The 9,896-nt window shown below is 52.6% G+C and overlaps 1 protein-coding gene across 3 annotated transcripts; it reads left to right on the plus strand.

Moving 5' to 3' along the window:
* The first annotated feature begins 4,541 nt into the window (after positions 1–4,541).
* Positions 4,542–8,315, plus strand: ZNF358 (zinc finger protein 358). 3 transcript variants are annotated; one of them, XM_016163123.2, is made up of 4 exons: positions 4,542–4,604; positions 5,842–6,003; positions 6,161–6,223; positions 6,497–8,315. In XM_016163123.2, the coding sequence occupies exons 2-4, from the start codon at positions 5,934–5,936 to the stop codon at positions 8,230–8,232; spliced, it is 1,869 nt and encodes a 622-aa protein (XP_016018609.1). In that variant the 5' UTR covers positions 4,542–4,604; positions 5,842–5,933; the 3' UTR covers positions 8,233–8,315. The 3 variants fall into 3 exon arrangements, with proteins under 3 accessions (XP_016018609.1, XP_016018611.1, XP_016018610.1); XM_016163124.2 differs by lacking the exon at positions 4,542–4,604 and having other exon boundaries at positions 4,745–6,003; positions 6,161–6,266; XM_016163125.2 differs by lacking the exons at positions 4,542–4,604; positions 6,161–6,223 and having other exon boundaries at positions 4,740–6,003.
* The last annotated feature ends 1,581 nt before the right edge of the window (positions 8,316–9,896 follow it).

A 9,896-nucleotide genomic window follows, 5' to 3' on the forward strand; every position in this document is an offset into this window, starting at 1 on the left:
ATGGGTCCTGGCTAGGGCCTGCCTATGTAGGCTGTTGAGAATTTGTTTCAAATAATATAACTCCCTGACTCTGTAGTCAGATCTTCGAAGACCAAGACCCCCAAACCCATGGGCCACTAAGAGCCAACCTCAAACCTGGCCAAGAGCCCTTTCCCCTTGGGCAGCAACCTGTGAGGCCAGGTTGTCATTTCCACAGAGAGAACAGGAGTCTAGCTTTGGGTCCTACAGGAACAAGATGGCCCTTTGGTTTGTACTCTTAGTATCCATGTTGACCATAAAAGGGTCTGCTAGCTGCAGAACATCTCTTCTGCTTGCTTCCTCTAAAGATGAACATGAATGATACTCTCCTGAATTGCTTCATGATAAACTGGTATTTCTCAGTCTTGGTACTATTGACATTTTGGACAAGATCATTCTTTGTTGTCAGAGGCCAGGCCATATTGTGCATTGTAGGATGTTTAGCACCATCCCTGACCTCTAACCATTAGATGCCATTAGCACACTCCCTCTCCTCCTCCCAGTTGTGAAAATTCAAAATGTCTCTAGACATTGCCAAATGTCCCCTGGTGGGGGGTGGGGGTGGGAGAAAGATTGTCCCAGGTTGATAAACACTGCAATTAGCCTGCCCTACAATGATTCCCAGGACAAGAACAGGCTCTCCTGATGAAGCTACTCTGCTCATTGACCAGAGTACTCCTGCCTGCCAGGTAGCTCAGAAAGCTCTCTTTGGTGTTCAGTTCCATGTAGCTCCAGTTGCAGGATTAGATGTGCTCCTGTGTTCTAGGAATGGTTTAAAGCAACTCAGACACCAGGTGAGAAATAGTAGGTAGGAGCTACAAAGAAGCAAATTTTAGCACAATGTGAAGCATTTTCTAACAATGGAACTGACCAGCCCTGAGATTGTTCACCAAGAAAGAAGAGACACCTTACTGCAAATGTTGAATCAGTGCAGAAAGACATACTCATGATGACTCTGGATGTACTTTATGGACTTATGTCGATTCCTCCTATATCCCATTCACCTTCTAAAAAAAGCATTTCCCGCAAACCAAAAAGGCTTATGCTATATGATGATTCAAATAGGATTAAATGTGGGAAAACTGATTATTTGTTAAAGGAAAACAACTCTGTCAAGGAAAGCAGGGCATCTTTCCCCAACTCTCTATATAGGAATTTAAGGAACACTCTGATTGAGTCACGTGTACAATCATGAACCAATCCCTGTGCCTGGAGGGATGGAACGCTGTGAATGGACGACCCAGCTTACTAGCCTACACCATTCCCCAATCATAGGAGAATCTTTAGGTCTGGGACCCAACCTTGGTGGATTCTGTCTCTAACAACGTTACCTGTGCCTGCCCTTCACCTTAGCATCTCTCTTGCCCCAGGTTACAATCTGGAAGGTGGAAAGACAGCTAATAGGCTCTTCCTAGTGAGGGTAAGTGTTTCCTTTATAGACAGGGAGTGTTCAGTGTTTGAGAGCAGCCTGGGGCATCAAGGACACCCCAGCTAGTATTCTGATAATTCCAATCTTATCTTTTACCTCTTTACTAGCTTCCTCTTTTAGCTTGGAGCAGAAGATTCAGCTCTAACAATCTCACAAAATTGAGTAGATGATAATCTTGGTTTATATTCCAACATCCTGATATTTTCTCCAAAGCCCCTTAAGCCAGTCTCAGGAAAGACTCATGGTTAGAGTCCCAAAATAAAATAGGCAACACTGTAATCAGCTATTTTTCTTCCACATGACAGAGATTTCCAGTTTTCTGAGGAGAACTCTTTTACAGGGCTGAGATACACCCAAATTGTGCACTGAACAAATCTTGGGAGCCCTATTCATTTTATTTTTAAAAACATTTTCCCCAAATGTTTATTGGTAATTTAGGCTTTATTCATAAACAGAATCTTACTATCTTCTCTTTCACTGTTTCTGAATAAAAGTAATTCCTCAGCCTTTTCTATTTGTATATATTCACGCTGTTACATCTTTGCCTGTATTATATGTTACAAACCCTATGTAATGATTTGTTATTTAACATTTAAGACAACTTATGGTGGTCTTGGTATACAGAAAATTTGGTTAATATGTAGTAAACCATATTTGCCTTTTATTGTATTCTTTCAGAATCTGTTGCCATTATTTAAGAGGATTTACTCATCCTGATCCTGTTTATATGTTCTCCCAATAATTTTATGACTTACTTTATTTACATTAACATCTGTATTATATCTGGATTATTGTTGTAATAAAGTGCCACATCCAGCAAGTGGTAAATCCTGCCACATGCAGCGTGGCTCTAGAAAATAACTCTGAGTGGGAATGGTAGGAGATTAAGAAAAGAAAGAAGACAGAAAGCTGGGATCAGGAGGATCACTGTCCACTGATGGTGGAGCAATGGCCCTTATTCACTTTATATGTATGCAGTGGCCCTGACCTTCCTCACCTTTGCTCGGCCAAATTCACATTTTATTTCTTTTAACACCCTTCCCTTTCCAGGTACTTATTTCTAAATTAGCCAAGACTGTCATGTATGCAAGGAACAGAAAGTAAAACTAGCTCGAATACCCAGGAAATTGTTGGCTCATAGTATTGGAAAGAATGAGGGCTTCTGGCTTCAGGTATGGCTATATCCAGGAGCTCAACCAATATCACCAGAGCTGTCTCTCTAACTCTCACCTTTATATCCTGATGTAGATTGGTTTCAGTCTGTAAATTGTCCTTCCAGACAGCCGAGGAAGATGGCAGCAGGCAGAATGAGGTCCTATGTATAGCTCATGATCCCAGAAGAATGAGACATCCATTATGACCTCATCATAGAGCTAATCATTGTGGCGAGGGGATAGGATTCTCTGATTGATAAGTGTAGATCGCATGGTACTGGGAGGCTATGTTAGAGACAGGTCCATTTGGAGTAGTGGATGGAGATCCACAAAGGGAAAGCCAGGTGCTGATAGAGATGCTGGGCAGACAGAAACAACAGTTGTTATTACAATCATTTGCAATAAAATCATCCAGGAGGTGGCAGGATGAGGAACCAGTGACATAATTCAGTTGCGACCTCAGATCTCTCAGATCTGCTGTGGGCTTTTCCACAAAGAGATGAACAACAGGTTTCAGGCCATAAGTTTAGCACAGATCTAGAAGGTTCAGGAAGGAAGAGAGATGAACCTTGGAGGCCTGATTTGCCCAAGTCTGTATCGAGAGTAAGTGTGTCAAAACTCACCAGGCAGAGACCATCAGAGACACACCTATAGTCAAAAAGAAAACAAAACAAAACTTTTTTTAGCTTGCTCCAGCAAGGACCACATACTGGGGAACCATAGGGCACCTCTGTAAGAGGGAGTTGGAGGCAGAAGGGCATCTTATAGGACTTGGACGTGTGCTGTGTAGTTTTAAGGAGAGTTGACAAGAGTAGAACAATTATAAGTTGGTGCTGTCAGAAATCAGGGAGCAGATCAGTGCTTTTTATAGTAGGATTGTGGAAGTGGAGTTGTCATTGGTAACAAGGGGCAGCATTTGTGTTAGTCAGGAGTGGGGGAGTGTGTATTCATTTTGTGGTTGCAGAATGTCCTTGTCTCTGACTTGGTGCAGACATGGTCACAGAATGGCCTTGTGTACGTTGTTTACATTCTGTGACTGTTGTTTATGTTCTGTGAAGAACATCATGGAGCTGGCCTATTTTTCACTCCCTCTATGTGGGGCTCTGTGTCTCCAGGTAAAGTTTGCCCAGATTCCTTCCCAGTCCCAGCTCAGGCTTCCCCCGGGGATCATCACTTTAGGGAGCATCAGGCACAGGGTGACCATAGTGAGGGACCCATCAGCTGGGTAGGAGGAGGGAAACACTCAGGGACAGAATCTCCAACTTTTCCTTGGGAGCCTAAAGGGAAACGTGGATTAGGATTAAGCAAAGATAAACAAGTTTGTAAATTGCTGGAGAGAGAGAGAGAGAGAGAGAGAGAGAGAGAGAGAGAGAGAGAGAGAGAGAGAGAGAGAGAGAGAGAGAGAAAGGAGAGAGAAAGGAGAGAGAAGAGAGAGATTGTAGGTGGGGGGAGAGAACGATGTTTGGTGTGTTTTGAACAAAGAGTCAGAGACGTGAGGAGGAATCAGAGACAGAGGAACAGGCAGAAAAAGTGACCGGACAGAGGCAAAAGGATTAAAGCGGAGAGAAATAGAGACAGAAAAAGGAATAGCTATATACCGACTGAGAGAGAGAGGAATAGGGACGGAAGTAGGCACGGGCACAGAGAGAGACGGAGAGGGACAGAGAGAGGGATAGGCACAGGAGAGGGCGGGCGCGGCCGAGCGGTTGGCGCACCGCACAGACAAAGGCCCGGCCGCGCGGCCAGGGCACCCGGGCCGGGACAAAGGCTGGCCCGGGGAAGGGCGGGGGCAGAGATGGCGACGGCCGCGGCAGGCGCGGGCGAACTACAAGTCCCAGCAGCTCCCGCTGCGGCCCTCGGCCAGCCCCTCTCGCTCCCCGGGAGCGCCTGGCGGGGCCGCTGGGCCGAGGGGGCCGCCGGCGGGGCTGGCGGGCGGGGGGCTGGCTGCGGGCCCCAGGGGCGCCGGCGGGCGCGGCGGGCCGGGCAGGGGCGAGGGGCGCCGGGTGAGTGTCCCCGCGAGCGGGTCGGCGGGCGGGGCCTTGGGCGAGGGCTGGCGGGGGGGTCCCGGCAAGGGGCGCGACCCGGGGCGACCTCTCTGCACCGCCCGCTCCGCGCGCCGCCCGCCCCGGCCTGGGAGAGCGGGGTCGCGGCGCGATGTGAGGGGCCGAATGGCCCGTGGGCCTAGTGCGCCCAGTCCGCCTCTGCGGCCCCAGGAGAGGGCCCAGCCGGAGCTGGGCGCCCTATATCGGGAGGGATGGGGCAGGGAAAACCCCTCAGCGTGGGGTCGGGAGTTCAGGACACCCCTTCCCTGGAGGCGACTCAGACGCCCTCCCCCCAGGAACCCAAGAGGGCCCCTAGGCATTGTTCTTCCCATTCTGAGCCTGGGGTCAGGGTTTCAGGAGGTCTTTCCTCAAGAGGGGGATGCAGGGGTTCCCTCTGTCCCTCAGGACCCCAGTTATTGTTCTTCTCACTCTCCAATCTTGGGGGTCCAGAGTTCTGGAAGCCCCTTCCCCAGGAGGTGATCCAAGGATTCTTTGCCCCCCAGGAACCCAGGAGGGGATCCAGGCATTGTTCCCCACCCTCCAACCTTGGGTTCTGGATGGAGGAGGTGATTCAGGAACTCATTGCCCAGCTTTCGTTTACCCAATCCCAGCTATGGGGTTTGTGGCCCAGGATGTCTCCCTTCACAGAGGAAAGGTCCCCTTGTCTCCGGGAAACAGATCTATCTTGTTTTCCCCCCACCCCCAGTGCCCAGCCATGGGGTGGGTAACTCAAGGCATCACCTCCCATCAGGTAGTCCTGAGCTCCTCTTGCTCCCTAAAAGGGGTCCCAGCTGTTTTCCACCACCTCCTTGCCCCCTGCCTGGAATTCAGGATCTTTCCTGAATTTTATCCTCTGTAGAGGGGACAAAAAGTGTCCTGACATGTATCCCCATTCTCTGGCCATGAGGCAGTCACTCAGGAATCTTCCCTTCTTAGGAGGTGGCCTAGGGGTCCCCCCACTCACCCAAGAGGGGCCCCAGGTACTATTTTTGCCCAGCCCTCAGCTAGGGGTTAGAATTCAGGCTCTTCTATCCAGTTGGGCAACAGGTATACTGACACTTGCCCCGATTGTCCTGGCTATGGGATCCATGGATCCCCTGCCCCCATGGGTCCCCCATATTATTTCCCCACTTCCCTCTCTGGCTTTAGGAACTGGCATTTTGGAACACAGGTGTTTTGACAGTTTCTTTCACCCTAGAACTGTGAAGTCTGGCATTCTGGTGGTCTCTTCCCCAGGAAGCAAGCCAGGGGTGTCCCTGAGCTCCCCCAAGAACCCAAGAGGACTACCAGATGTGGTTTGTCCCCCAACCTCATCCCCCAGATACAGGCTGCTCAACTCGGGATACTGCCTCTCTAGGAGGTGAGCCGAATCCCCCTCTTTACAAGAAACCCCCGAATATGCCACCCTTGACTATGGGACAGGAATTCAAACCATGTACTTAGCAGCAAGCACAGGAACCAAGACACCCACCCTCTCCCCCACCAAGTAGGAACCTAGGACTCTCTCTCCTCCACAGGACCCAAGCTTACCACGAGAGGAGGAGTCCAGGATGGAGAGAGGGGCAGAGCCATGGAGTTGGGTACTGGAGACCTCTAGTGCCGGGTCCCATGACTTCCATCCAGGTGTGGGGCTGAGAAGGGAGGGGCCCCATGTCCCACTAGGATCCTTCTCCCTGCCCAGGGCGAGTCACAAGTCTCCCTGTGGTCTGAGACAGGAGAAGGACCCATGTGGGAGTTCAGAAGTGGGTTCTGAGGCACAGCCTGGCCCCCTATCCAATCTCTGTTCAGTCTCCAAAAGAGACACCCCCTGCCTCCCAAAACCTACCTCCACCCACCCTGTCCTCATCCTACAGATCCTGCCCCAGAAGCAGCTGGCACTTCCACACCTGGGATGCGGCGCTCGGTCCTGGTCAGGAACCCAGGCCACAAAGGCCCAAGACCCACTTATGAAAAGCTTGACTCAGACTCAGAAGACCTGGACCCCAACCCAGAAGAGCTTGATCCAATTTCTGAAGACCCACATCCTGACCCAGAAGACCTCAACACTGTCTCTGAAGACGCAGACCACAGCTCTGAAGATCTACAGCTGGGATCCGAGTATCTGGACCCCGATGTGGAAGCACCGAGCTCCATTTCAGGGAACCGTGACTCGGATCCCCAAGATCTTGATCCCATGTCTTCAAGTTTTGATCTCGATCCAGACGTCATCGGCCCTGTCCCTCTGGTTCTCGACCCTAACAGCGACACGCTCAGCCCCCCAGAAGCCCCAGACCTAGACCCCCTCTCATCCAGCCTCACTGCCAACCCGGAGAGTCTGGCCACCAGCCCCGCGGTGCTCCCCGCACCTGCCAGCCCGCCCCGACCCTTCTCCTGCCCTGATTGCGGGCGAGCCTTCCGCCGCAGCTCGGGGCTGAGTCAGCACCGCCGCACCCACAGCGGCGAGAAGCCCTACCGCTGTCCCGACTGTGGCAAGTCATTCAGCCATGGCGCCACGCTTGCCCAACATCGGGGCATCCATACGGGCGCGCGGCCCTACCAATGTGCGGCATGCGGCAAGGCCTTCGGCTGGCGCTCCACACTGCTGAAGCATCGCAGCAGCCACAGCGGCGAGAAGCCGCACCACTGCCCCGTGTGCGGCAAGGCCTTTGGGCACGGCTCACTGCTGGCACAGCACCTGCGCACACACGGTGGCCCGCGACCGCACAAGTGCCCAGTGTGTGCCAAGGGCTTTGGGCAGGGCTCCGCGCTGCTGAAGCACCTGCGCACGCACACGGGTGAGCGGCCCTACCCGTGCCCGCAGTGCGGCAAGGCCTTCGGGCAGAGTTCAGCGCTGCTGCAGCACCAGCGCACGCACACAGCGGAGCGCCCCTACCGCTGCCCCCACTGCGGCAAGGCCTTCGGCCAGAGCTCCAACTTGCAGCACCACCTACGCATCCACACAGGCGAGCGCCCTTACGCCTGTCCTCACTGCTCCAAGGCCTTCGGGCAGAGCTCGGCGCTGCTGCAGCACCTGCACGTGCATTCCGGAGAGCGCCCCTACCGCTGCCAGCTCTGCGGCAAGGCCTTCGGCCAAGCCTCCAGCCTCACCAAGCACAAGCGGGTGCACGAGGGTGCCGCCGCTGCAGCCGCTGCAGCCGCCGCCGCTGCCGCCGCTGCTGCTGGCCTGGGCCTCAGCCCTGCTTCCATGTTGAGGCCTGGGCAGGTCTCCCTTCTGGGGCCTGATGCTGTCTCTGTGCTCAGCTCTGGCCTGGGCCCCAGCTCAGGCCTGGGCCCTAACCCTGGCTCTATGCTGGGCTCCCTCCCCAAGCCCGGCCCCAAAGCAGGCCCTGGTGCTGGAGCTACCCCCACCCCTGTTTCTGTCAAGGCTTCTGACCCTAAGCCTGGTCACGATTCCAGTCCTGACCTTGTGGCCAGTCCTGACCAGGGATCTGTCCACAGCCCAGACCCAGATCCTGCGCCCAGCCCTGACCCCAACCCTGAGACCCACCCTGACCCTAACTCTCCCACCCATGACAGCCCATCTCTCACTCTTGGTGAGAGTCCTGAGTGGGTGCAGGAGCGAGGTGCACTACTGGGGCCCGATGGCTAAAGGGGAGGCTGGCACCCACAGGGTCTGGGGAAGTTGTGTGTTGTGCAGTTAGTAAAATCCTCCCACTGCCTCCTGGCTCTGTTTCATGGTTCTCCTGTTTCTCTTTTTCCCCTAATGCACAGCCCTTTGGGAGATGGGAGGGTGTGGCCTGGGCCAGCCACACTTCCCAAACCCTAGTATCCTGGCTTCTTGACATCCTCTGGGCTTCCGAGTTTCCCCAACAAGGCCTCACACTGGTCTATCCCAGCATTCACTCTCTTCCTCCAGACATGGTCACCCTAGGCAGGAGCAGACTTACCCTGCCAGATGGTCTGAGCAGCATCTCTTCCCTTTGGTTTTTCCAAATGGTGGGACTTGTGGCATGTTGAAAGTAGTGGGCTGCTAGGGGAGGCTGATATGAAACCATGTGTGCAGTCCTGTCCCATCTGCTTCCCTAACTTACCCCTTGCCCTTCAAAGCACATATTATAGGTACTGGACAAAAGGAGGTTGCTCATTTATGCATTCAAAAGATACCTGTTGATTGCTCAGGTCTCAGCCAGAAGCAAGATAACCATGCCCTTAGGCCTGGCAGAGCTTACAGATACCAAATTTGGAAACATTTAAAAAGTAAATGTACATTCTAGAAGTATATGGGACTTCTGTTTTAGGTCTGGGAGAGCTTTCCTGAGGAAGGACTATATAATCCCAATAACCACTAATTTAATCATCAGCATTATTCGCCTATCCTTGTGCTATGCTCTTGCATTTTCTCATTTAATTCTTTCAATATTTCCACAAAGCAGGGAACTGTGATTGAGCATCCTTATTTTGCAAATGAGGAAACTGAGAAACATGGAGTTTAACGGACTCTTTGGAAAACAGAGAAGTGGTGGTTAACAGTACCTAGATTTAAACCTGGATTGTCTGCCCTCCAGAGCCTGTGTTCTTAAATATTATGCTCTAGGGCAAGAGTTTGCAAAGGCACTGGGGCCATTAAGAGATGATCTGGGGAGGAAGCAGGGGAAGACCAGAGGGCCCTGGTAGACTGCTGGGGAGTTTGCTTGTCATCCCAGAGAAATGGAAAGCCACCTGCAGGTTCTGGCGGAGAACTGATACGAATTGTTTTCTGAAGCTGTTCTTGGCTGCTGGGTGGAAAGTGGAATGGAGGGGTTCAAGAATGGGAGCCTATGTGGGGAGGTTACTGCAGTGGTCCAGGTGACTCGGCTGAGAGCCATAAAAGTGGGAATAAGTGGTCTATTTTGGGATATAATTAGGAAACGAAATAAGATTTGCTGATAGGACATACAGAAGAGAGGGGCAGAAGCAGAAGGGGTTGAGATTAACCCTGGGATTTCTGGTAAGATGGAGGGGAACAGCCCTTAGGATGTAGGGTCATCACCAGATATCGCGGAAGGTAAGGGGTCAAATACATAGAAACCAAGAGGTTGGCATCAGACGCGGACGTGACGGAGCCAGGACGGAGCCAGTCCTACACTGGCACGCTCAGAGCCAGCCCATACCCAGCATTGTGCCTGCCGTCGGTGCTAGGATCCCGCGACTTGCCGCAAGTCGCCCGCCGAGGTACGCCTGCGCGCCGCTAGGCCAATGTTGTCGTGGCGCAGGGGGCGGGACATGATCTGGTCACGTGTCTCCAAAGACGCTCTGATCACGTGACTCTGGGCT

Source organism: Rousettus aegyptiacus, unplaced genomic scaffold, assembly GCF_014176215.1.
Source record: "Rousettus aegyptiacus isolate mRouAeg1 unplaced genomic scaffold, mRouAeg1.p scaffold_m13_p_16, whole genome shotgun sequence".
NCBI lineage: Eukaryota > Metazoa > Chordata > Mammalia > Chiroptera > Pteropodidae > Rousettus > Rousettus aegyptiacus.